Raw genomic sequence first — 26,407 nt, forward strand, 5'->3', positions numbered from 1 at the left:
CTACCGTGCTCCCCCCCCCCCACTGTGCCCCCTCCCCTCTCCTGCCGGCTGCTGCAGGGGAGATGTGTCACAATAAAGAACCAGGAAGGGGTCAGTAAATATGTAATTTACCAGCTCCTTCCTTTTCTGGATGGACCGAGTCATAGTCAGTGACATTGTAAAAAAATAAAATGAAATGATAAAAAATAATACAATTAAAATACCAAAAAATAAAAACTACCGACACCAGTGGGTGAATTTCCAGGATCGCAAAGGTCACATTTGCAACCAGGCCCTGGCATTCCATCCCCGTGGGGAGGCCCCAAGATGGCAGGAAGTGGGCCCACTGCAGAACTTGTGAAAAGGTCCCACTGCGGGACCGTAATAAAGGGCACCGCAACGAGAGTAAAGGGCCCCAGGATCAAAAGAAGGGCCCTTCATGGTTTCTTGCACCGGGGCCCTGAAGGTTCTAGTTACGCCTCTGCCTATAGGTACTGTAACTGTAACTTGCATAGTTTAGGAGATATTTACATTTCATCCAGCCGATGTCATCAGCGCATGCACTCTTAAGGAATGGCCTGTGCCGTAAATTGGCCTGGGCAGGAAGGGGGTAAAAGTGCACTGTAGGCAAGTGCTAAAACAATAATTGTCATAAACAATCTGATAACAACTGAGTATGTCTGTTTAGGCTGGCCATACATTATACAATTTTCTGGAACAATTTTCATTTAGATTTACCAAAACCATATAATATGAGGTCAAACCTAAACAATTTTATTTTGTATGCAATCAGGCAGGCCTTTGCACTAATGGTTAAAGGTAAATCTAAAGGAAATTGAACAAGAAAATCATATAATGCCTCTGAACAGACAACACTGGTGCCAACATTTCCTTGCAGGAACAATAGCAATTGGAAAAAATACAACGTCAATGTCAATAGCTTCCTCAGAAATTGTTATCCATTGCAGGTCTGCAGAGGTCATTCCTATAGGCAATGAAAAGATGGGCATTTTTATGTGATACCTCTAAAAGGTTTCAGAGGATCTGGAGCCCCTGGATAAACTATATACAATCCCCTTCTTTAGAACGTTCGCAATGGTGGTTGGGTTTGGCACTCGGATGGGCTGTAGTTCTCTTTCTTTTTCATTTATTTTCTTGTCCTTTCTCTTTTCTTACTGTTATGCTGGTCTCTCCTCAAGGACATCACAATAGTTTACTATGACTCTCAGTACAAAATAAAGCAGGTACCTAACTCCAACCTACTTACCTTTATTCCTTGATCTTGAATACCTGCTCATTGTTCTTCTAAGCCACTGTATTGATTAACCTGTAATGGTATATTATGTTCTATGTTTGTTTTTTTGTACTCTCTGTGAGTGCTTTCTTTATATGCCTATTTTGGTTTTGTCTCACATGCGTTGTGTGATTTTACCTTCATTTTGCCTCGTACACGCGATCAGATAATCGTACGAAAAAAATCGCTTTCGAATTGATCACACGATAATCTGATCGTTAGTACACAGCTTTCGACATTTCATCCAACAAAATCCAAAGGGACAAACACAAAAATGTTTGTCGTACGATAGCCTAGCGAATGACAATCGTTTAATCAGTACAGTATGCGTCCGCTAAAAATCGATAGACAAAGACCACGCATGATCAGAAACAGGAAAATAACCCGGAAAAAGCCTGGCTGCCATTGTTTTTGTTTTGCACCATCTGATACGTAGCTACGAAACCAGGAAGCTTTTCCAGAATCGTACTAAAAAAAATCAATACATTTAGTACGCATTGTTGTATTCGATATTAGTATCATGTAACAAAATGCGAACGATAAGTCGTCTGATTATCGGATCCTGTGTACGAGGCATTAGTCCTTCCAGACTTTCTGTCATGTTGCCTTTTATTGTTCAAATCTTTATTAAAAACTTTTGTCTTCCAGTCTAAAGCCTAGTACACAGGGGCCGAATGTCGGGCGACGTTGGCGGGTTTAACAGAAACTGTCCAACTTTTGGCCCATGTGTATGGCAGCCGGGCCGACAGGGTCGAAGGGTCATGTCTGAAAAAGGTCTGACGACCATCTGAGGTCAACTGGCTGAAAGTGCTGGCTGGAGTGTTCCCCCTGTCAGAACACAATAGCTCAGCAGGGGAGATCGTTGTACTAACATCGGATGGTTAGTACAGCGGCTCCGACCTGAGCTGTCAGTTTTTTTTATCAGGTTGAATGAAAAAAAACTAGTAGTGTGTAGCTTAACCATGACCATCTAGATCAGGGGTCCTCAAACTATGGCCCTCCAGTTGTTCAGGAACTACAATTCCCATCATACCTAGTCATGTCTGTGTATGTCAGAGTTTTACAGTGCATCATGGGACGTGTAGTTCCACAACAGCTGGAGGGCCGTAGCTTGAGAATCCCTGGTCTAGATCATCATATGTGTATGGACATCTTAGTGAATACCTAACAGGGGATTAGGAAGCTGATCCAAAATTGATTCCCTTATGTAAATGTTATTTTCCTGTTGTCAGATAAAGTTGCTTCTGTGTGTGACCTTTTACATGCTGTCACAGGCTGACATATGACCCAGAATACACGAAGGTCCTGACCTAAAAAACAACTCTCTATATGGGTACAATAAAATGTCAGCCTGTCGGACGAGCTTAGTGAAAGGCTGAATTCTGTAGCCCCTATGCTGAATGCTATATTATGGCAGACAAGAATGTAAACATAGTCAAGGAGATTTGTGACTAGCAGCTTAGTTTTCTTTTATTAGCTGAAAAGGTGCAGCCTTGTAAAGGGGGCAGCATAATTAATACCCTTCGAAGAAATGGAAAACAATCAAGAACCCTGACCCAACATATGCTACAGAAAATGTGACATGCATGAAATCTGTATATTCCTTTACTGCTGACATACATCACATGCTTTTCTATTTATTGAAACTAGTGTGATCGGTCTGTGGGATTAATTTACTAATAAAGCTGGAGAGTGTACAATCTGGCGCAGCTCTGCATGGTAGCCAATCAGCTTCTAACTTCAGCTTGTTCAGTTAAAGCGGAACTTTACCCATAGCAACTGGAGGCTGCCATTTTTGCTGAAGACCCATAACAACTGGAGGCTGCCAAAATATAGCATTCAGCATAGGGGCTACAGAATCCAGCCTTTCACTAAGCTCGTCTGACAGGCTGACATTTTATTGTACCCATAAAGAGAGTTGTTTTTCAGGTCAGGACCTTCGTGCAACTGGAGGCTGCCATTTTGCTGAAGCCCAGAGCCCCCCAAACAGCAGTAAATCATAAAATGGAAGTAAACCCATTGATTTAACGGTTTCAAAAAACAGTTACATTCCTGGATTGCCGGGATTGCTAACTGTCAGATTTGCTTGTGTCCTCAACCAAACTTTTAAACCATCAAATGGCTGGGTCATAACTGATCACATGTGCAGCACCATGGCAGTTGCAGATCAAACAGAAGTAGCTTTCTTGGCTGTAAAGGATAGGAGGAATTCATTCTGCTTTAACCTCCCCGGCGGTAATCCTGAGTGTGGCTCAGGGTTAATTTTCAGTACCAAAAGAGGTAACCCAGAGCCACACTCGGGATTAACCTGTAGTGAAACTTACCTTGTCCCTACAATCCCCTATGATTTAGTTGTCCCTACAATTTAGTATTGTAACTCATTGCTTAGGTAAACATGCTTACTGCATACATGGGTAGATCTTCAGGAAACTAAGTCTGAATCTTTTTTTCTTCCAGGCTGAAAGCTAAAAGTATCCTAAAGACTAGAAAATGTTGCGCCGAAAAGATTTAGAAAAGTACCGGGATGTGGATGAGAATGAACTCTTAAACAAACTTACTGAGGAGGAACTAAGAGCTCTTGAAGGAGAACTGGAAGAATTAGATCCTGATGTGGGTACCACTTTTTCTATTTTCATGAAACTACCTAATTTCTGTTGATGACAATAACAGTTTCTAGTCTTTACTAAAGCATATCTAAGCCAAAAACAAAAATGTAGTACGTTGCAGTTTACCAGTTTTTTGTTTTTTAGGCTTAAAACATTTTCAGAAAATACAAAAAATACCTGGTGCTCTTGCCAAAAATGCATTGTCACTTTATATGTGTTGACACACTTTGTGTGTTTTTGTGTAAACTATTGCTACCTCGGTAGATACAATAGAGAAATTGGTGTAGACATGAAGAGACAGAATGTGTGTTATTTGCTGGATTACCAGGTGAAATGTGGGTTTGGATAACCCTTTCGCTGCCAGAGCCATTTTTGCCTTTTTCTCCACACGTTTAAAAAAAAATAACTTTAGGCCTGAAGATTAAAAAAAAAAAAACCCAAACATTAAATATTTTCTGAAGGCAGACACCCTAGAGAATAAAATAGTGGTAGTTCCAGTTGTTTATGTTACTTGATTTATGTATCCAAATTGTTGGTAAAACATAAAAGACAAGGTTGCACTGAGTAAATGCACCGTTGCACCAAGTTTAATGTTACAGTGGAGGTTCTGTGCTAGAATTATTGCTCTCACTCTGGCGTGAGTGGCGATATGTAACATGCATATCACAATTAACGTTTTCATGCTTAGGTGCTGCCAACACGTGCATTTATGTTCGTACGTGCATATATGTGGGGGTGGGGGTGCCTCAAAGACTTTTCTGGTGGGGATGGTTTTATGCACTTGGATGTAACCTTATGTTTTTGCAAAAATATTATTTTTTTTTGCCTAACTTTTTTTTTATCACATCCGAGACAAAAAGTCCCCAATGGGATGATTTTTAGGTGACAGTTTTTTTTTTTTAAATGAGACATGAAGAGTCTAAAAGACCCCACATGTCTTCTCTGGGCTTCACAAGATTCCTTCCGGGCTATGCTAGTCAGGGACACTGAGGGGCTGACCCTGAAGTGATGTCATAGATGTCACTTTCTAGGTAACAGCAAGAAGGGGAGGAGAGCGGATGTGTGTTCGCTCTGCTCCCTCCCCTTCACAGACCAGCACCCTCCATGTCGGTTTTCTGGCTCGCAGATGGGCAAGCAGAGCCCGGAATACATGGCAGGGGGGCCAGAACCGGTGGCTGTAGCCACCAGATTGTGTGTGAAACCCCCTGTTGTCAGACCTGTACAACGTACGGACTTGGCAGTGAAAGGGGATTCTTTAATTTTATTTGATCAATATTATGCTAGACTTGGCCTGTGTACAACTGTAAAATTAGCCAGCTTTAGACACTGCTTCCCTGAGTTTAGAATCATTGGAAGCGTGCATATCATCCACAATGGGCAACAATGGTAAACAATGTGCTGGAAAAAAAAAGAAAAGAATGAATAAATACCTAGGTAAATTTATTTGATAATCTAGTATTTGCATTTTTCTTTACAGAATCAGTTATTACCTGCCGGTTTAAGACAAAAGAATCAGACCAGCAAAACTGCAACAGGACCTTTCCAGCGAGACGCCCTTCTAGAACACCTAGAGAAGCAGGCTAAAGAAATGAAAGATAAGGAAGATCTGGTGCCTTACACTGGGGAAAAAAGAGGTGAGCGCTGTGCCTTGCAGTGGTTTTGATAAAAGAGAGTTTTTTTAATGCATAGCAAATGTGAAATGTTGCAGGAAATTGCAGTTCTTGTTAACCTCCCTGGCGGTATGATTATGTCAGGAATTACATACCAAAAGCGGTACAATTGTTTTCATGGAAATTTAGCGTTATGTATTATAGGCCTACAATTCTTAGTAATTACTGACTTAAACCTGACCAAAACAAGTCTCTAGTAGACATCCCAGATGTGATAAATTTGAAACACAAATGCATGAATTATAATCGAATCAATAATATAATTTTATTATATAATATATAATATATATAATAAAATTATATTATTGATTAGATTATAATTCATGCGTTATATATTATATATATATATATATATGTGTGTGTGTATATATATATATATATATATATATATACACACACACACACACACACATATATATATATATATATATATAATATATAACGCATGAATTATAATCGAATCAATAATATAATTTTATATCTATATATATATATATATATATATATATATATATATACGTGTGTATATAGGTATATATATATATATATATATATATATATATATATATATATGTGTGCGTGTGTGTGCATATATATATATATATATACACACATATATACACACATATATACATATATATATATATATATATATATATATATATATATATATATATATATATATATAAAATATAAAATGTGTTATGTGTTTGTGTTTGTGTTTTGTGCAACGTTTTGAATTTCCCTCCCTAGTTCCGCTCCCATGCAGCATTGCTGCTGCAGGGAACGGAACTAGGAAGTCATCACACCGACGGACGAGCGGCGGGACTCTCGGCTGGCGGTCACAGCAATGAGAGATCATCGCTGGATCGCCAGGAGAAGGTAAGAGACAGCGCTGCGTGCTCTGCACATCTACCCCGAGCGTGACTCGGGGATACCGATCCTGGACTAAAAAGTCCACCCCGAGTCACGCTCGGGATTACCGCCAGGGAGGTTAAAGACCCTTTGTTCACATCATGGCATTGTAGTGCTGCACACTTAGAAAAATTAGAGCATGCCCTTTTTTTTTTCTTAATCAGCAGATTTTTATTAGCAAATCCTTACACAAGTTGATCAGTGTTACTGAAACTTTAGGCTGTCAGGAAGTTGTTGGTATACAATATAATTAAATGTATCCAGGTGACCAAGGGAGGGAGCAGGCAGCAGTTATTCAGGGTCACTCCATCCTTACACTTTTTGGCAAGTAGTCAATGTTATATTTCATAGAGATGGTTGAAGTGAGGTGGCAAGTATTGTACCCCAGGGTTCTATGTTCTTTGGAGATTTGATAACCTGTGTGTAAATTCTAATCTGTTTTCTCATTATTCATTATCTAAGTCATCCGATTTTTGTCTTTTGCAAAATGTATGTTTCTGAGTTGTCATGCTTTGGCGATTGTCTGCCAAGTTGCTATAAATATGTGGGTGATAAGTTAAACTTTTTTTTTTTTTGGTCTTTATGCCTACCTGTCTCTTCCCTAATTTCTGAGTAACCCAGAACAGGTTTCCAGAAATTATAGTCAAAGCAGAGCATTGGCTCAGAAAGTAATAAAAGCCAGGGCCAGCTTGCGGCCATAGGCGTGCACACAGGGTGTGCCGGGTGTGCCTGGGCACACCCTAATCACCTAGGGCACATTAGCATTATCGCTCTGTTTGCCAGTGAGGAGATGGGAAAGATCTCCCTCGGACCTGCTTTGCCATAAGAGAAGTGCCACACACTTCTATTTCACTTTGCCAGCAGGGAGGGTAATGTACCGGGGCCATATACATGTAGGCAAACACATGCATGTGTATTTAAACTTTGGGGTGCACACCCTAATGCAATAGGCTGCGCACACCTATGCTTGCGGCTTTTTGCTTAAATTCAGAAATTTCATACCATCCAAGATATTTCAGCAACCAGAGCTACAAAACTAGTTTAAAATTATTGGAAACCTTCGTTTTTTTTTCTTTATAATAAAAAATAATTTTATACTTGCCTTCTGTGCACAATGTTGGCCCCATTCCTCCTCTTCAGGAGTCCCCGACCAGTGCTCTTCGTTCCTCCTCTTTTGCTTGTGCCCCCATTGTAAGCTGCTTGCTATGGGGGAACATCTGCGGATGCTGGCCATGCTGGGAGAGGGGAGAGAAGATCTGCATTCTATCTAGCACAGCGCTGGATCGAAAGAGGGCTGATGGGAATAGGCAGTGGAATGCGCAGAGAATGCATTAGGGTAAAAAACCTTTGCGTTTAAAAGTTAATTCATTTCAGTAATTCAGTTCAAAAAGTGGAACTCATAAACAGTTACGTCCATATACAGTATATTTGGACACAGGCACAATTTTGATACTTTTGGCTCTGTATGCCACCAGAATAAAATGAAAATGAAACAATCCAAATGAATTCGAAGTGTAAACTTTCAGCTTTAATTTAAGGTGTTGAATATAAATATCAAGTACACATTTTAGTAACTGCAACCATTTTTATACACAGCCCCCCAATTTTCAGGGGCTCAATTGTAATTGTTCAAATGAATATAATCATTCAGTATCTCACAAGAGTGAGTACACCCCTCACATTTTGTGAGATGTGTACACCCCTCAAAATAACTCAACACACAGCCATTATTGTCTAAACCGCTGGCAACAAAAGTGAGTACACCCCTTAGTTAAAATGTCCAAATTGGGCTTAAAGTGTCAATATTTTGTGTGGCCACCATTATTTTCCAGCACTGCCCTAACCCTCTTGGGCACGGAGTTCACCAGAGCTTCACAGGTTGCCACTGGCATCCTCTTCCACTCCTCCATGACAACATCACAGAGCTGGTGGATGTTAGAGAAGTTGCGCTCTTCCACCTTCCATTTGAAGATGCCCCACAGATGCTCAATAGGGTTTAGGTCTGGAGACATGCTTGGCCAGTCCATCACCTTTACCCTCAGCTTCTTTAACAAGGCAGTGCTTGTCTTGGAGGTGTGTTTGGGGTCGGTATCATGTTGGAATACTGCCAGGTGGCCCAGTCTCCGAAGGGAGAGGATCATGATCTGCTCCAGTTTGTCACAGTACATGTGGGCATTCATGGGTCCCTCAATGAACTGTAGCTCCCCAGTGCCGGCAGCACTCATGCAGCCCCAGACCATGACACTCCCACCACCATGCTTGACTGTAGGCAAGACACACTTGTCTTTGTACTCCTCACCTGGTTGCCACCATACGCTTGACACCATCTGAACCACATAAGTTTATCTCGGTCTCCGGTTGGTAATCATTGTCCTTAGTCTGCTTGTCTTTAGCAAACTGTTTGCGGGCTTTGTTGTGCATCATCTTTAGAAGAGGCCTCCTTCTGGGATGACAGCCATGCAGACCAATTTGATGCAGTGTGAGGCGTATGGTCTGAGCACTGACAGGCTGACCCCCCAAATACTTTAACCTCTGCAGCAAAGCTGGCGTCACTTATACTTCTATTTCTCAAAGACAACCCCTGGATATGACGCTGAGCACGTGCACTCAACTTCTTTGGCGGACCATGGCGAGGCCTGCTCTGAGTGGAACCTGTCCTGCGAAACCGCCACCATGCTGCAGCTCATTTTCGGGGTATTGGCAATTATTTCTTTTTACTTGTTCCATCTGGTAACGGGATCTGATTTTCTTTCTCTACCTCTGAGCTGGATTTTCTTCTTGAGCTGGACCATTTCCGCACTTGCTGGGACTTTTATTATTCATTTACATATGGGACTTTATTGATGTCACAATCAGTTATATTTGTCACTTATCACATTTTTATGGATTTAATCATTTATTAATTATGTGATTCATTTTCTTTTTGAATGTGTTTATATATTCATATCACGGTTTTAGCGCTGCACATATTATTCACCTAATTATTTCTTATATCCTAGGCCATCTTTATGTAGAGCAGCAATTCTTTTTTCAGATCCTCAGAGAGTTCTTTGCCATGAGGTGCCATGTTGAATTTCCAGTGACCAGTATGAGAGAGTGAGAGTGATAACACCAAATTTAGCACACCTGCTCCCCATTCACACTTGAGACCTTGTAACACTAACGAGTCACATGACACCGGGGAGGGAAAATGGCTAATTGGGCCCAACTTGGACATTTCGACTTAGTGTACTCACTTTTGTTGTCAGTGGTTTAGACATTAATGGCTGTGTGAGTTATTTTGAGGGGACAGCAAATTTACACTGTTATACAAGCTGTACACTCACTACTTTACATTGTAGCAAAGTGTCATTTCTTCAGTGTTGTCACATGAAAAGATATAATAATATATTTACAAAAATGTGAGGGGTGTACTCACTTTTTTGAGATACTGTGTTGTTTATTTATGTTTAATGCACTTTGCACTTTATTGTATTGATTTTCATTAACACTGTTTTTTCACAGCCATGAGCTAATGCAGTTTTACACTCATATTTATCCCTTTGAATATGTTTATTGCACATTGCACCTTATTGTATGGTATCATATTTTTTAATTTATTTGTCTAATACACTTGGTTATACAGATAGACCTATTTAACATTACCACATTCTGCATTATGTAAGTCATTTCAGACTCTATTTAACCACACCCCATTTAAGCGACGTCTAATATTTAGCGCAATTTAAACCATGCCCACATTTTACGCTGTCTGCATTTTAATTTAGATGTCTAGGGCCCACTTTTGATCTTGTACACTGCACCACTGATTTCATGATACGCTCCAGAATTTGCTACATATTTGTTTCTGGCTGCAAAGAAAATTATAGCCAAAGCCTTGAAGAAGTCCTCTTTTAAAAAGTCAAAAAACATACAGTATGAATTCAGTGCTGGTTAATGAGAAACTGTCTACCGTCCTTAACGGTTAATAACCTAGATTTCTCAAAATATGGAGCATGCTTTATCTTTTAACTCTTCTAGCCTGCCTGTAGTTTTTAGCTTGACTCATCCAGGTCCCATCCCCCTACCAGCTCTTACTATAATACTCCTCTTTCTACTCTTGTTTACACTATCCATATCTAATCTTGCCTGGACCTATCTGCCATTACAGGGACTTGGACCACCCATGTGCTACTAACAAGGTCCTAAACAACATCCTCCTATAGGACGAAAAAAATGGCTGATAATAATGTATGTTTACACATTCTGTCAGATGTTTTAGCCCCTTCGTGGGCATGACCGCTGTTATATTGCCTAAAAAAAACAATAAAAGTGATTGAAACAGAAAACCGAAAATAATGGACAGCTTTTAATGCAATGTCTCACACAAGAGTGATATCAATTTGTTTTTCCAGTGTAAGAAATCAAAGTCGAGGTAGAGAACAGTGACATTTGTTGTGAACGAGGAGGTGGTTGTAGCATCACAGCTGTTCAATCCCTTACAAGATTAACAAGTTAATAAGCCGATAAAGGTTAGATTTAGTCTAAGTGAGTGGTTGCTAAATTCATCCCTGATGAGTGGGTTATATTTGGCTTTGGTGAATGGTTATTTTATAAAACATGGCTGCCCCTTTGTTCTCTTGTCTGGCAGTCACTCAGTCTTTTATGACTTTCTTTAGGGACAGGCCAGAAATAGACCCTGTGTAACATTCCTGCCTCCTTGCTATGTGTGCTCGGTGGTTGGTATCTCTTATCCAGACAATCCCACAGTCCTCATGTGATACTCCATTCTTATTTTAGGTTTAAACGCACTTGGAAAGTTTCCTGACATCATTTTTGTTGCTATCTGTGATACCTTGATAGGGTACATTTTAGCGTTCAGGTTTTTTTTGTAAAACAATGTTCATTCTATTCATCTAATATATATTAATTCAGTGTAGTCTTTATAAGGCCAAGTATCAACATACAAACACTGATACAAAAAACCTCAGCAAAAAGCACATTGAAGCATAAAACCAAATCTCTAAAAATAAAACAAATTCCTAACCGCACTTAGAAAATGGTGGAAGTTGTAAAGGAAGCCGAAAACAATTTACAGTACTTTTAAACTATGTTGCAGGAAAATTAAGGTCTGTGTACTAATGTTCGTGGATTTGAATAGGAAGTTACTCCAGCAGTATCAGAGACATGTAAAAATCCAGAATATTGCTGCACTCCTTGGTAACTTTATTGAAGTATTTTAATCACATCACAGGTATGACAGGAACATAAAAGGTAATGAGTAGAGTTGAGCGGACACCTGAATGTCCGTGTTCGGTGGGTCCGGCCTAACTTGAAAAAAAAGTCCGGGTCCGTGACCCGGACTTTTTCCGAACTTGACCCGGACACCGAACCCCATTGAAGTCAATGGGGACCCGAACTTTCAGGCACTAAAATTACTCTATAAAACCAATGGAAAGGGCTAGAGTGCTGCAAATGGCAGCAAAATGTTTTATGTCACGGTCAGCAGCAGGCTATGAAGGGAAAAAAAAAAATTCCCCTTTAAATTTGTAATTTTTAAATAGCAGATTAGAACAGCACCATGTAGTAAAATATAGCTGAATGCTGCACACAACAGACTGATAAAAATATATTTTTTCTCCCTCCTCCTCCTCCTCATCAGTGGGCTCAAGTGAGGGCAAAAAGATTGTTCACTGCACCACCCCCCACACAGCAAAATCGATGTAGATCGCTAATGGACGATTGTTCTGTTCTGTTTCTCCTAATCTCTCCCTGCCTACTCTCTCCAGCCTGTCCCTAAAATGCTTTTCTATCTTTCCCTGCCTACACTCTGACCTGTCCCTACATTCTTTTCAGCCACAATGTTTTTTTTTCCTGTCTCTGTCCCTAATCAGCAGCAGCCAGCACCGTTGTGTGTGCTCTCTCCCTACACTAGAACAGACTGACGCGCACCGCGCTGTGTCTTTAGCTTATAAAGACCTGGGTCACATGCTTCAGCTGGCCAATCACAGCCATGCCATTAGTAGGCATGGCTGTGATGGCTTCTATGGCACACCAGTTAAACGCTTGTTGATTGGCTGTTGAAACCGCACCATTAAAACCGCACCATTACATACAAAACAGGAAATAAAATTACCGAACACAGATTTTAGACCCGAATATACAATAAAGTTTTCGGGTCCGTGTCCGGGTAACAAAAATTCAACTATGCGGTATGGACCCGATTAATACAGTCCGTGTTCGCTCAACCCTAGTAACAAGTTTTGCGCTACAGTCAGTGCTTACTCCAGCAGTATGGGTGCATCCCATTAAGGTCTATGGGGAGTTAGTGGGAGGCCTCCTTTGTCAGAAAGGATAAGTATACACCTGGGGGAAAGGTGACTAAGTATGCCCCTGCGGGGTGATATAGCTCAGTCTACCGCATTTAGGGGGCTAGGGTAGGGGACTGGAGCATTTTTTTTTCATACCAAATGCAGTCCAGTTCGGTTTTTTTTTTCTGCATCAAAAATGCATACACAGTGTTTTCCATATATTCCTATTGCCCTTGTTCACACCAATGCAATCAGCTCCAGTCAGTTTTGGTACAGAAAAAAGTAGAACATGTTGCATTTTTTTCTGCACAGAACTGTGCTGGAACATAGCAAAACGCATCAAAAACGCACAGCGTGAACTGTAAGCAAAAACGTATCCGGAACGCATCCAAAGTGCTTTTTTGTGGTTTGAATCTGTGTTTACGTCTCTCACTGGGTCCTGTCACATCTACTGTATATTCCATACTTCAGGTAGGAGGGCCCTCTTTGGATGTCCACGTTGCTGTCTGGGTGACGTAGACACTTCCTATTGGCACTCCAGTGGCAGGATCCTCTTAGCCTTTAGAGGACTGTGTGATGATGTTACAAAGTAGCAACCAATCAGGGTGGGCACAGAGTGCTGCGTTGGATCACCAGTCATCATTCACAGACATGCCTAAGGGGGGAATATGAACGTTTTAGGGGTAAAAATAGAGATTTAGAACTTAACCTTTTTACAGCTGGTAATGAGTTTGCTAAAATATGGGCTTTAAAAAACATTAAGAAAATTATTTATATTACACTGTCTGCATAAATATTTTTGAAAAACAAAATTTCCTTATTTATTATGTATTAGAGATTTCCAATCCTTAAAGTTTAAATGCATATGAGCATGCAAGTAATGATTAATGCCCTGCTATGAACAAATCCGCTATGAAGGTTCAGAAGTATGATAACAGGATGACATCAGGCCTTCTAATAATAGACAGAAAAGTCACTCAGTTCTGAAAAGGATAGAGCTTGATTGCCAATTTATATGTAAAACCAGCATCATGGAAAACAACCAATTCTGAGAATATTTTATTAGATTAACATAATGTATCTTGTTTAAGAAATAAGCACCAAGGCAGTGTTTTAACATTCCTCACATGGGATTTAACTGTAGACGGACTATATTGTGCATTCAAAGGTTTACTGACAGCAGTGCATTATTTTTGTTATAAAGCAAATCTCTGGTCACAGTAGACACTTTCACTTGATAACATCAGCATTGTAATAAAAATTCAAACAATAGTTATATTTGACAATCCAATATAAGATTACTTTAATAATCTCCTTTTTATGTTGCGAGCTCTGTCTGTTTCCTGGCCACCTCTTTCCACAACTTCCTGGATTCCCTGTATACTTTGCAGCTTCCCCTCTGCTTTTTACTTTCAATATCTAAGGACTACATATCCCATGATACCTTGCTGCCTGCAAGCAGTGATTCTTGTACTGACTCCGCCTGAGGAAACTCCTCCTTTTTAGCACCTCTGTAGTTCAAACGGAAGGCTCTGTGAAATTTGTGACACAGCAGTGCTTACTCACAGGGCATAGTGAATATGTGTCACAGAATCCAAGGAAGTAAATGTGTGGGGATCTTCACAAAGCAAGTTTACAAGCTTCAATATCATTCAAATTATTCTGGAAATAATTGAAAAACAATGGAGAAATTAATATATGATTTTACATTTTGACCATAGATAAACTTTAAGAAAAATGAGCCTCTGGTTGGGCGTATATTAGACTGCTGTCTGTAAATAAAGATATAGTTTACTCTTACCATACATTAAATAAATACCTGAATAGTTAAGTTGTTGTAGACCTTGCTGTCAGGTAACTGGGCAAGGTATGCACCATGGTCCACAGCACTGTTTGGGTAATAAACGCATATGAATGTTGATGTAGGTATGAGGTTATCGTGCAGCCATCTTCATTGTTTTTTAATTGTCCACAGGGTTCACTTGAGTAATTCAGTTTACAGATTTGCCCATATATTTATGTGACCAAATTTGATGAAGACACAGCCACCAATGGCCAAGCTAGCAAGTTTTTGCTGAGATGAAGGTGCTATTTATACCTAATCTGCAGACATTTTTCCCTCAAACAGCAATATAACAATTTCATTGTCCATTTTAAATCCTGTTAATAAAATGGAAATTACGGTTATATTTGTCAATGTATGATGGCAATCTGTTGCACCATTAGTATAATAAAGATCGATTCTATTACATGTTTTGATGTGCAAAAATAGGTATTTACTTATAGGATAGAATGTTTATTGACATGCATTATATATTGTGTTTTTTATCTAACAGCCTACTATTTACTTAAGAATCAAATTCTAAAGTTCTACCTATTTTTAGGAAAACCATGGATACCAAAAAACAAGCCAATTGACCCAGTTTTGGAAAATGTCACTTTGGAGCCTGAACTAGAAGAAGCTTTAGCCAATGCCTCGGATGCTGAACTATGCGACATTGCAGGTAAGTCAATAGGATGTGTCCAGGAAAGCCCTCAGAGATGTTTTCACCTAAAATGGCATTTTTTTCTTCTTACAAAAAAGCCAAAGGAGTATGCCTCTAAATACCATAGAAAATAAAAAAAAAATATCTTAAATTTGTTAATATATCATTGTGTTAATGCTTTGTCTGTATATACTTGGCTGTGAAGGTTTAGTGTTGCAAATCTAGGTACTGTTCTCAGCAATGTGGTTCACAAAGCAACTTTACTATTGAATAATAAACAAAAAGACAGAAAAGTGCCTCTTAGAGCCGGTTCACACTGAGGCGACACGACTCCTTACTACTTCGGGGGCGACTTGTGCATTACCATGCACCACGACTTCAGAGCGACTTGCAGGGACTTCACATAATGGAAGTCTATGCAAGTCGCTCCAAGGTCGCCCCGAAATAGTACAGGACCCTTTTTCTAAGTCGGAGCGACTTGTGACGGTCCTATTAGAACGGGTCCTGTAGCGGTCAATGGACCACGAGGGAGCGCGACTTGTCAGGCTGACAAGTAGCCTGACAAGTCGCGCTAGTGTGAACCGACTCTAAGTGTAATCTGTTTAATTCAAGGGGTAACACTGTAGACAATTGCCAACTCACATGATGAAGATAAAATCAAAGCTCATCTGTAGTAAAGAGTCCTCTCCCAGGTAAGAACATCGACCACGCCGTTCCTAATGCAGAGACCACGGTCAGGACAGGAGGTACAGCCGGCCTGTTCTTTGTCGGTCCGGGTATGGGTGCAGGCCGCAGATTGGAGCGCAGCGCTGAGGAAGCGTGTGACATCACCAGAGGACATGCGCAAAGCTCGTACTGAGCATGCGCGCTACTTTATTAAGTGTAATGGGGAAAAACAATGTGGGAGCCATATATAAATGCATAGTGGCAGGAAATGAGTGGGCGTGGAGAACCAAATAATAAAACGACTTTGCAGATAATGAACGCAATGTGCTTCAAGGAGAAAGATTTAAAATAACACAGTAATAAAGAAAAATATAATACATGAAGCACAGGTGGAAATCAATATAACATTAAATTAAAATGAGAATCAAAATAAAGAAAAAAAAGACAAAGAAAAGGAAAAATTAAAATAAAATAAATAAGAAATTAGAAGTAAATCATAAAAAATAAAAATTCCTATAGAAATAAAAATAATGGTAGAAGTGAGTATTTTTATACTCAATATATACTGGAGGATACAACCAATTATTATGATAAACAATGACAATATAATAATACACTCCAATATACAAAATAATAGTGTTTAATTATACATAACAAAAACAAAAATGCAGATGATATGGCGGTCACTGGTGTAATCTGTACCGTAGGGGGAAAACCAAAAAGATACTGTATGTACAATATCGATGTGATAGAATGTTAATGGAGTAAGAGGAAATTATAAGAACATGTAGGATATATGTTATATCTTGTCTAAAATGGTCTACTTATATCTATGTGTATATACTTACAAAAAGTAGGATCAGGATGGGAGGAGTAGTAAAAAGTAATCAATAATGTATATTACCCAAGGGGAATAATGAAAATATTAAATTAATACCAGATCTAAGTCATACATGAAAATGGAAAAAACAAATGAAGGTATATTAAAATATGGTATTGATTTCTAGCTCCTCGTTCAAACCACGAGGAGCAAGAGTATCTAGAGTGTATATCCAAAATGTCTATAAAATGTATACCCAACGCTGACTACCGTTGAGCTTCGGACGGATCCTTGGATAGAGACTCTATAGCCCACACTTGTAGGCCCATAGTGGATTTATTGTGGAACAAAAATGTTGCGGTACCATATGTTGGTCGCATCCCACTTCGACAAAACGATGGTGTCTACAGAAGCATTGTCTCAGGTGCCTGATGGTGCGGCCAACATATAATAACTTACAAGGGCAGGTAAGGCAATAAACCACATATTCAGTAGAACAGTTGTAGAAATCATCTAAATGATGAGTTTTGCCTTTATGAGTGAAATGTTTTTGCCCATGCTGGACAAAATCACACATTTTGCATAATGATTTTCGAGAAGCATACATCCCTTTGAGAGGAAGGAGACATAATTGGTTGTTTTTTCTACTAGTACTTTTTTATATCGACAGTGATACCTGGTAATAAAATGAACTGGCGGGTCACAAGTTGGGAGTCAAGTTTTGGGTGGTTTCTCATGAAGGAAGGTCATATGGGCTTGGTGTATTAAGTGGTCTGGATACCCTTTGTCTATGATTTTTTTTTTTTTTTTCCAAATATTTTATTTTAGAAAAGGAACAACAGCTGAGAGACAATCTGTAAAACATTATGCACACGTATCCAAAGCAGGATCAACATAATATAGAAACTTTAAACCATAACATCACATTGAACAAAAAAGACGGACCTGGCCTAGGCCAAGAATCCAGCCCCAGAGTCGGGTAAAGTGCGAACACCTCTGCCCAAAGTCACGGATAACCAGGCCCTATGTAAACAGGTAGAGGAGCTGGAACGTATAGGAGGGAAAGATTTTTCCCGACCGTTGCTCCCAAATTTTTTCACAGAAAGAGAAAAGGGAATTGAAAGCAGAGCCCTAGACAGGGCGACAAACAAGAACAACAAGAAGGGATGACGGAAAGGATGGGACAGGATGGGGGAGGGGGGGGAAAAGAACCAGATGGGGCAGATCCCGGCATGGACAGACCCACGGGCACACCCGGTGTAGTAATCAGCCACACATCAGAGACTTGCCCTTATCGGATAATACAAAGACATTCCAGTAACCCCAAATCCTATCGTATCGTTCCTTGCGATGCTGCCTCGTGAGGGTGAGGTTCTCCATTCTGTTAATGTCTTCCATCCTGCGCATACAGTCCCCAATAGACGGTACTCTAGTTGTCTTCCAGAGCACTGGGATGCAAGCCCTCGCAGCGCTCAAAACGTGAGGGACAATTGACTTTTTACATCGTGAGACAGGTACTGAGGAAACCTGGAGCAAAAAGAACTCCGGGGTATCCGGGATTTCCTGGTCCGATAATTCCCCCAAAAGGGCCCGGACGTCACGCCAGAAGGGTCGTATCCGAGGACAGGACCAGAAGACATGGAGTATCGTACCCACGTCACCCTGACACCTCCAGCATCGGTCCGTCGTACCGGGGAAGAACTTGCTTAAAAGAGAAGGAACCCTATACCATCGGGTGAGGATTTTGTAGTTCAGCTCCTGCAATTTCGCGCAGGTTGGAGTCTTCAATGCCAGGGTGTATATTTTCGTCCGCTGCGCCGGTGTGAGATGCAGCTGAAGGTCTCTTTCCCACTTACCCAACCCGGGCAGGACATAGTCCTCCCCCGGAGTAATCAGTAAACTGTAGGACTTGGACAGTGTGCCCGGCAGGCTTCCAGCTCCCACGCAATAATCCTCAAATGGGGTAAGGTCTCTGGAAAAAGACGAAGGGTCCGGCAAAGAGTGAAGGTAGTGGTGTATCTGAGCAGCGTGCCAGAACCCCAACATATAGGGGCCACTAGCTGACATCAATTCCTCTATCGTCGGCCATCGAGACCCCCTGAGGAAATGGGTGGCTTGGGAGACGCCCCGGGACATTAGTCCACGGAACGCTGCCTCCTTCAGTCCCGGAGTGAACTCCGGATTACCCAGAACTGGGTATAGCGGGGATGTCAGCGTGGAAATAGAGGGGTGGGACAGGGCGCGACGAGTTGTCGCAATCGTCACCCCAATCGTGGGGTGTTCCCGAAGGCCACGCGGCAGGTCCCCCGCAACCCACGGCAGCCCCTCCAATGAAGCAACGGACTGTCCCCTCTCCAATTGTACCCACAATTTTCCCGCACTGTGCCTCCTCCAGTCAATCAGTCGGCCCAGATGAACCGCTTGATGGTATTTGGCTACATCAGGGAGAGCAAGGCCCCCAGAATGTTTCGGTAGAGTCAGCTGGGCCCGAGACAGCCTGGGCCTCCCTTGAGCCCAGATAAATTTCAAAAAGATGCTGTGGGTTTGAGTAAAGAAGGAGGTCGGGATCTTCACAGGCAATGCCTGCAACAGGTACAAGATCCTAGGGAGGATCGACATCTTGACCAAATTGCACCGACCGAACCAGGAGTGTAGGCCGGTATTCCAATTCTGTAGCAGGCCTCGAATATGGGCCAGGAGGGGAGGGAAATTCAATTCGTATATCTGCGACAAGTCCGCGGGGATCTGGGTCCCGAGGTATGTCAGGGCACCCCGAGTCCACTTGAAGGGTAGCGTGGAAGACAAGTGCGCCAAGAGGGGGGCCGGGACGCCCACTCCCAGAGCTTCGGACTTATGAAAGTTCACTTTCATATTAGAGCACAGGCCGTATTGTTCCAGCTCTTTCATCAGGTTGGGTGCCGAGATTGCCGGGTTAGAGATAGTGAAGAGCATATCGTCGGCATATGCCGACACCTTACACTCCAATTCCCCAACCTTAATCCCCGAGATGTCGGGGTTGGCCCGCACCCTGCCCAGAAGCGGTTCCAGAGATAGCGCAAACAGCAGTGGGGAGAGGGGGCAGCCCTGCCGCGTGCCGTTGGAAATGCAGAAAGTGTCAGAGAGAACACCATTACATTTCACTTGTGCCGACGGGCAGGAGTAGATATGCCCTATCCAGGACATTAACGTGTCCCCGAAACCCATCGCCCGCAACGTGGAAAGCATGAACCGCCAGTTAACGCGGTCAAATGCCTTCTCCGCATCCGTATTGAGTAGCACGCAGGGTGTGCTCGTCGACCGGGCCACGTGGATAAGGTTCAGTACCTTAGAGGTATTGTCCCTCGCCTCCCGACAGGGAATAAATCCCACCTGATCCAAATGGACCAAGTCCGGCATATGGTGGCTGAGGCGATTGGCTAGGATCTTAGTAAACACCTTCAGGTCTATGTTCAGTAGGGATATAGGCCTGTAGCTGCCGCAGCCAGTAGGGTCCTTACCGTCCTTGGGGAGGACCGAGATATGAGCCCGAAGCGTGTCCGGGGGGAAAGACGATTCCCCCTTCCCCAACGAATTGAGCCAAGTCACCCAGTGAGGCCCAAGCACGTCCAGGTAAGTGGAATAATAAGGCAATGTAAAGCCGTCAGGACCCGGTGCCTTCCCCGCCTGCAGAGCTCCCACCGCCGCCTGGAGTTCCAGTATGGTAATGGGGGCCTCCAACTCCTCCCTGGCCCCCGCCCCCAGGGACGGGAGTTCCACTGAAGCCAGGTAGTCCCCTACAGCAGGCGATGCTCCCCCGGGGTCCGGGAGATTGTAAAGGGACGCGTAGAAGTTCCGGAATTCACCCGCGATCTGTTCGGGCAAGGTAGCCGAGCCCCCCAACGGGGTCTTGATACGGGGAACATAGGTCGCCAATCTTTGCGCCTTGACCGAAGCCGCCAGTAGTCGTCCGCACTTGTTCCCCTCCATGTAAAACGCATGGCGGGCCCTCTGGAGGTCCGCCTTAGCCTTGGAGAACATAAGGTCCTGCACCTGACGACGGAGCGCAAACAGCTCCCGTTCGTCTGACTTGTCCAAATGCTTCTTATGGGAGGCCTCCAGTTTGTGAATGTCTTCCAGAAGGCGCTGTAGCTGTTGAGACCTCTGCTTCTTGAGTCGGGCCCCATGCTTCATGAACACTCCGCGGATGACCGCCTTATGGGCCTCCCATATGATCCCCTGATCGCAGTCATCCGCTGTGTTATTGCGGAAGAACTCAGTGAGTTCCTTTAAGACGTCCGCCCGAACCTCCTCGTTGTTGAGGAGGGAGTCACTCAGACGCCAGAACCTCGTCCGTCCCCGCGTCCCCTCCGATAGTCTATAGACAAGCGAAATCGGGGCGTGGTCGGAAAAGGTCATTGAGTCAATCGTGGATTTCAGTACTGCATGAAGCTGCCCGTGCGGGATCAGAAAGTAGTCGATTCTCGAATATAGTCTATGAGGCGGCGAGAAAAAAGAGTAGTCTCTCTCCCCATTGTGCTGCATCCTCCACACGTCTATGAGTTGTGCTTCGTGCAGAGCACGAAGAATCCGCTTCCGGGCAGCGTGGGTCACCGAAGAGCTGCCGGAAGAAGTATCCAGCCCCGGGGACAGCGGGACGTTGAAGTCGCCGCCCAAAATCAGTTGTCCCCTCTGAAAGGAGGCTAGTCGTTTCAGGACGCGGGTGACGAACACATCCTGACCATCGTTCGGCGCATAGATGCTTGCTAGCGTCACCACAGTCTCTCCAATAGTACCTCTGAGAAACACGTAGCGGCCATTGGGGTCCAGCATGGAATCCTGGCACGTCCAGGGCACCCTGGCAGCCACAAGAATGGACACCCCCCTAGACTTGGCAGCAGAGTGTGTGGAGTGATAGGAATTGGGGTAGTATCTATTAGTTAGTCTCTGAATGCGATCTGAACGAAAATGCGTCTCCTGGAGAAACGCGACATCAGCCCGCCGGCGATGCAGATCGTTAAGAAGGACCTTGCGTTTCTCCGGGACGTTAAGCCCCTTGGCATTAAGGGAGACCACCGTGAGCTCGTCCATGGCGGGGGGGAGAGGGAAAGAGAGAGCAACAATACAACAACAAAGGGGGAGGGGTTCAGGGGAAAGAAGGAGCCAACAGTAGGAAAGACGGCAGGAGAGTGAGACAAAAGACAAAAACAGACAAGGAAAAGAAGCAGGGTAACACCACCCTGCGTCAACTACAGGCAGCTAAGCCACCAGGCACGTAGAGTCCCGTAAGGGCACTCCAGTGCAGGCCTACGTGGGGAAGTGGGTAGAGCAGGCACAGCTCGAGCCGCCGTCTCCGGCCCCCACCCAGTCCAGCACCAGGGGAGGACAACGTAAGGAATGAGACAGAGGCAGCAAGACATCCAGGGGGACAGCATGGAAAACAGTGGTAGAACCCCCCAAGGTAGGAGGTCCAAGGGGACCAGGAGGGAGAAAGCAGAGAAGAGCACACAAACATCTGGAGATGGCCCCGAGGCAAGGAGCCCCGGTGGGCCACTCCAGGCTGGCAGACATCACGAACTGTAACAAATAAATTTAACTCAACCTTCAAGTGCAACATGTAACAGCATCCCCGGAGGGGGGGGGGGATCTGAGCGACCATTTCCCTGAGCCCAAAGGTATGCCAATCCAACTACCTCGCAGAAGAGGGGGGGCGCCCCCGCAAGGGGGGCCACTCCCCTATCCCTGCCCCGTCTGCCACCCCCCACAGCCTATATCGTGAGGTCACCCAGATCCCCCCCCAAAACAGTAAGGCACAAAGTCCCCGTCCAGAGGTCCGTAGTAGTCCCTGAAGAGCAACCGTGACCCCCCTCCCCCCCCCCCCCCCCGCAATCCACAGAAGGACAGAAAAACCCCCACTCCCGGTGATGTCCATCAACTCAACCCATCCACCACCCCCACCACCCGCCCCAACCAATCGGGAGCAATAGTCCGCATCCCCCTTCATCGTCCATGTCTACAAGCCCTGAATATAGTGCCGCAGAATGCGGCCGCCAGGCGGACCCCGGTCTCCATCTCCACTCACACAGCTCCCCCGCCCGCCTCCCCCCCATGTCCAGCAAGATCAGTATCCACAGCGGAGGCAGGGGATCCGGGTCCCCCTGGGGGCTCTCAACCGGGGCCCCCGGCCGCGGGTCCCATAGAAGCAGGAGGGTAGGGGCGGGCATCAAAAAAAAAAAAAAAAAAAAAAAAACTACACAGTCCATGCAAAGGGAACCGGGATCCACAGGGTCCCCGGCCTAACTCGCCATCCACATGTCTCGGGGCATGGAGAGTCTCACCAGTCCAAGGCAAAGGGGCGGGGGGGGGTCAGTCCACGGTGTCACACAGGGCTCGGGAAACCCAGGCATACCGGGCAGCGGCAACACGTGGGGGGAACGGGGGGGGCAGAGACAGGGTCGGGGGGGCCAATTGTCCATAGAACTCACGGTACCTCGGATGATGCAGTTCAGTCTTCTCTGGGAGCCTCGGAAGCACTCGATCGCTGCCGTTGCCGCAGGCGCTGCGGTCTAGGAGCAAGAGGAGCGTCTCCGCCGGCGGGGCTCCGGCCCCGGCGGTCTGTGGGGCGCGGGAGGAGCACTAGCCAGTCCGGGACTTGTACTGGCTGCACCCCCAGGTAGGCGAAAAGGGCAGGTAAGTCCGAAGGGGATCGGAGAGTAAAAGAGGAGTTGTTTTTCCGGACAGTGAGCGCTAGGGGGTATCCCCAGCGATAGGTGGCACCTTCCCTGCGAGTCAAATCCAGGACAGGGCGAAGCAGCGCCCTGCGGTATAACGTGGCCCTCGAGAGGTCCGGCAGAATCCGGATCTGTGCCCCATCAAAGTCCACTGTGCGTGCCTCCCAGGCTTTCCGTATAACCATCTCCCGGTGTGAGTAGCGGTGGAAGCGGCACACCACATCTCGAGGGCGGTCCGGGTCCGGGGACCGAGGACCCAGGGCCCTATGGATCCGATCGAACTCCAAGTTCGGGGGGATAGAGTCACCCAGAAGGATACCCAGGATCGCAGTTACGGAGGCCGCCAAGTCTTCCAATCCTGTAGCCTCCGGGAGTCCTTTGAGGCGGACATTGTTCCTCCGACTGCGGTCCTCCATGTCCTCCATGTGGAGCTGCATGGCCATGGTGGTGTCCCTGTGTTCCGCCTGAGACCGCTCCACAGCCAGCAGTCGGGCATCCATAGCGGACAGTGCTGCCTCTCCGGAGGACACCCTGTCAGCAACCTGCTTCACCTCCTTCCGGACCTGCTGCACCTCCCGCCTGTGCGCTGCCTCCAGGCGGCCGACTATAGTCTCAATGTCCCGGGTGCTAGGCAGGGAGCGCAGGATATTCCTCAGTTCCTCATCCATGCCCACCGACGGAGTAGCGCCGGTCGGCAGCGGGCGGAAGGCTGCCGGAGTAGTCAGTCCCGTGTCTGTAGAGGACGCAGGAGAGGTCGCCCCGTCGTTCCCGCCAGAAGGCCCGGGGCTCTCCACCGCCGCCATATTGCCCGCGGGGGAAGAGGGCTGGGACGCCACAAAGAAACGTTGAATTTCTCCCGAGGGACGAGATTTAGTCGATGTCCCCACACTTCCAGGGGTACCTTTAGTCTTCCTCTTCCTGGATGTCCGCATATCTCACGGCCAAGACTGAAATTAGTCGGGCTGGGGATGAAAGGCACGGAGCACAGCAAAAAGACGTCCTCAGCCGGCCATGTCCAGACCACGCCCCCTATGATTTTTTTTTAGGTGTTGGCTCTGAGAGATGTAATCACAACCCCTGGGGCAATTGTGCCTCAAACGACAAAATTGGCCCTTAGGGATATTTTTTACCCACTGTGAATGATGACAGCTGTCAAAATGTAGATATGAGTTTCCTGCCGTGGGTTTAGTGTAATTTGGGACACAAATGGTACAATTTTTATGACATAGTTCCATTTCTAGAAAAGCTAGAGTCTCTTTCTTCCAAACAGAGGTGAAAGAAAGGCCTAGGTTGTTGTTGTTGCAATGGCTAACAAATTGATCTATCAGCACAGGGAGGAAATCCCAGATGATGATGATATCATTGATATATCTACCGAAAAATATTATACGTTTAGCAAATCGGTTATTCTTCCAGATGAATAACATTTCCCAATAACCCATGGTTGAATTTGCATATGAGAGTGCAAAATTGGCCCCATTGCTGTGCCATGGATTTGCAGATAGTAATCATTGTCGAAAAGGAAATAGTTATGCGTAAGACAAAACTGAGTTGCGTCCAAAATAAAGGCTGCTTGATAGGGATTGAGCAGGGAGTCTTGTGATAGAAAATGTTGCATGGCTATCATGCCTGTGTTGTGGGGTATAGAGGTATACAGAGAGTTCACGTCCAAAGATAGCCAAAGATATCCCTCTTCCCATGTGTAGGGGTAATCAGTACCAGTAAGTGAGTGGCTGTAAGAAGAAATCAAAGTATTGTGAAAAAACACTAGTTATGCTGTTCATAGATGCAACAATGGGCCTACCTGGGGGATGTAAAAGATTTTTGTGCACTTTGGGCAGATGGTAAAAATAAGTTGTATTAGAGAAGTCTTTGTGCAAAAAGGAAGCCTCATCCTTATCAACCACTTTAGTTCGAAGAGCTGTCTGGATGAGTGCTTTAGCCTCTACTTTGAAGTTGAATAGTGTGTGCTGTGGGAGTTTAATGTAGGTGTCATGATCTGAAAGTAGTCGAACAGCTCCTGAGATATTATCTGTTCTGTTCTGGAGGACTATGCCCCCACTCTTATCTGCTGGTTTTATAAAAAGTTCAGGATGGTTGGTAAGTTGTTTGAGGGCTTTTGTTTCACAAAGGTTAAGATTATGATATAAGTACTTTTCTGTTTTTAGAGGAATCTGAGCACAATTTCTGAAAATCTGAAAAAAAACTATTATATAAAAGGCCTTAAGGTATGGACCCTTGGCACGAGTAGGGTAGAATGTGGACTTGGGGCGTAGGTTAGTATGAGTTGTCACTGGAGAAGTATATGGATATTGTGTAAAGAGATACGCATCTAGATCAGGATCCCCCTCAGCACAGAGCTCTTATGTGCTAAAGAGGCTACCCGGAAGGTCCAATGTAGGAGAATTGGAGTTATCAAAGGTTGTAGGTGTAGTTTCCCTGGGAGGGATAGGTTTGTTGGGATGGGGTCTCATACTGAAAAAACGTTTGAGGGTTACATTTCTGATAAATTTTATAAGATCTTTGAATAGAAGAATGGAATTTGGTAACGTGGTAGGAGCAAAGCTAAGGCCTTTGTTTATTAAAGATGTATCTTCAGGTGTCAGACTATAAGAAGATAAATTGAAGATTTTTATAGTTTCCACTGTTTGGCATTTGTTTTTGAGTTTTCTTCTATCCCCCCCCCAAATCTTCATCTGTGTACTTTCTTTTTAATCTGTGTTTGGGACAGGGACTAATCACTAAAAAATGAGAGTGATAGTGATGCTGGTGCTATCAGATGGTCTGAGAGGGCTGTGATGGTCTCGGGTAACGAGTGGGTGCGAAAATATCAGAGGGATGCGGGGGAAGAACAGGATAAGGTAACGGAGGGACAGTGTGTGGCAATGTAGATGTGACTGTAGACTGTCTAGTCTGAGGTGATGGAGATATGGCCGTAACCTATGTGATGTCGGAAAAGGGGCGTTTTAATAGT

General features: G+C 44.3%; 1 protein-coding gene across 2 annotated transcripts in view; it reads left to right on the forward strand.

The window, feature by feature from the left end:
• TMOD1 (tropomodulin 1) overlaps positions 1 to 26,407 on the forward strand; it is a 112,464-nt gene that overhangs the window by 30,797 nt on the left and 55,260 nt on the right. For both annotated transcript variants that reach the window (XM_082269494.1, XM_082269493.1), the window contains exons 2-4: positions 3,731 to 3,883; positions 5,357 to 5,513; positions 15,139 to 15,258. In XM_082269494.1, the coding sequence (XP_082125620.1) occupies positions 3,764 to 3,883; positions 5,357 to 5,513; positions 15,139 to 15,258 (397 nt within the window). In that variant the 5' untranslated portion in view covers positions 3,731 to 3,763. The remainder of the gene's footprint in view (positions 1 to 3,730; positions 3,884 to 5,356; positions 5,514 to 15,138; positions 15,259 to 26,407) is intronic.

Source organism: Pelophylax lessonae (genome assembly GCF_965119305.1).
Source record: "Pelophylax lessonae genome assembly, chromosome: 1".
Lineage (NCBI taxonomy): Eukaryota > Metazoa > Chordata > Amphibia > Anura > Ranidae > Pelophylax > Pelophylax lessonae.